We start from the raw sequence: 2,144 nt of genomic DNA on the forward strand, positions 1-2,144 counted from the left end.
TGTTCCCTCTGACGATAACTTACAGTAAGCGTATTTTGAGACTGATGGTTATCTGTTATTAGACAAATATGCCTCACCGTATAACAAATTTAGGGCTGGGTGGTGCCCTGAGATCATCCGCTTGTCTAAGGACACAGCAAATTAATAATTAAAAACACCCACTGTTGCTCAGACATTGGATCCCAGGTAAACGTTAATGATAATATGCTACAAATGTGAATGAGAATAAGAGAATAAGAGAACAACTAATTGTTCCTCATGTCTGCCAGCAAGTGGCTTTAAATCCTCAAAGATCAGATCAGTTTCCCTGAAGCACATGCACAACTTCACACATTCAGCAATTAACAGAAAATACATGACAGTAAATGAAACTGTGGTGTAAAATAACTTGGTACTGCATCCAGTTGCAGTTGCACTTTGTCCATCTACTGTCTGAATCTGCTATCAGGTGAGAGGCAGGGTCTTGGACAGGTCACCAGTAGTTGCAGGTCCAAGCTGGGAAACATGCATAACCTGTTCAGGATCTGCAATAAATTTCATCTTTAATTTGCTTCACATCAACCCCAGATAATCACAGAAGAAAGGGTTGACCCCACAGAGGAACTCAATCATCTCTGAACTGGCAGCTTCACCTTTCTTTCTCACAATGCCGATAACATATCGAGCTTTTTCTGCTCTATTCTTTGTCTCCTCTGCTGCCTCCCTCTCTAAATCATTCATCACCTTCTTTTCCATCAGTTTGTCCAGGAGACTCTGGAGAACAGGTCCTGATACACCATGGATGAAATTTGTCCGTATCTCAAACAGCTGCTCGTGAGGACGGAGATTCACTCGGGTTGATCCACAGGATCTTTTTAGTCTAGAGGTGGAAAGACAAACTCGTCTTTCCCAGACGCTGTGGGAGCTGCTGTCCCTTAGAAACAGTTGAATGTGTCTCATCTCTATTATATAAATCACCTGGAACGATGGGAAGAAGTTGTTGTAGGACTCTTCATCAAATTCCGCTTCTGATGGCTGAACTTCCACTGAGTCGTCTCCAGGCGAGGTGGACAGAGTGTAAACCTGCTTTGGCTGCAGTTTACAGCGTGGAGGCGTCTCTATGTACAGCTCATCTCCCGCTGATTTCTTCCTGGTCTGCAGCACATCCCTGAGAGAAACATTTTTTGGTAGCATCAACACATTAATGAGGTGTTCATGATCAGGGTCATCTGGGGGCTTGTAGAACAGCAGAACCAGGGCTTGGACCAGGTCGGGGGGAGAGTCTTCATCTTTGACGTTGCCAAAACCAGAAAACCCTGTGATGTTTATGATCACATGAGTTTCTGTAATCTTTTTAGGGCTGATAAACTTGGTGCACTCATCATTCACATGAGCGACGGACAGGAAGGCCCCTCTACCTGTGGAGAGGATCTCACAGTGTGGGAGATGAAGCTGACTCATAGTCATCTGCTGACATCTGATGTCAAACAGCGGTCCTGCAGGTTTCTTATGATGTTGGCTCAGTTGCCTCTTGTTCCAGGTAACAGTCCTGTAAAGCACCTCCCCTTCTCCCTCCATGTGAAACACCAGGCCGGTCACCATGCACTGGTACAGGCCTGGATGGGAGCACTGGAACCTGTACGTCTCATCACTTTCATCATCTATGATTTCAGGTGTAATCTCCTTATAGCTGCTATTTATCTGCATGTCAGGTAAACTTATAGCTTGTGTTGAGTTTAGGCTATTTGCAGATGTTTTCTTTGTCAGTGAGGGAAAACTGAGAAAACGATCCAAGTTAATGTTTCCTCTGTTACTCAGACCAGAATCTGGAGACTGGTCATGGACATCGGAGTGGATTAACAGTGTGTGTGTGACTGGATGTTTTACAGCTGCAGCTGATTCTTTCATTTCCACCCAGTCAACAGACCCTAAAGACAGAGAATCAAATGAAGCTTCTAATGAGTGTCCCCCTAGGGACAGCATCAGTTTCAAAACAAATATTTGAGCGGGCCATGGGTTGAACTAATCGGTCATATGTGAGAAGTGAGAGGCCATTCGCCCTCTCACTTCTAATGTAGAGAAATCGTCCATACAATGCCCTTTAATTTTTACAATGGGAAGGCTTTTGTCTAATGATGATGAGGAATTATTTCTACGTCTACATC

General features: G+C 44.2%; 1 protein-coding gene across 1 annotated transcript; it reads right to left on the minus strand.

The window, feature by feature from the left end:
* Positions 1-552: 552 nt before the first annotated feature.
* On the minus strand, positions 553-1,686 carry LOC306770980 (caspase recruitment domain-containing protein 8-like; the record flags this gene model as incomplete). Its single annotated transcript, XM_079260000.1, has 1 exon — positions 553-1,686. The coding sequence occupies one exon, from the start codon at positions 1,684-1,686 to the stop codon at positions 553-555; it is 1,134 nt and encodes a 377-aa protein (XP_079116126.1).
* Between the last annotated feature and the right edge of the window lie 458 nt (positions 1,687-2,144).

The sequence above is a fragment of the Telmatherina bonti genome (genome assembly GCF_933228915.1).
Source record: "Telmatherina bonti genome assembly, chromosome: 20".
In the NCBI taxonomy this organism is placed as follows: domain Eukaryota; kingdom Metazoa; phylum Chordata; class Actinopteri; order Atheriniformes; family Telmatherinidae; genus Telmatherina; species Telmatherina bonti.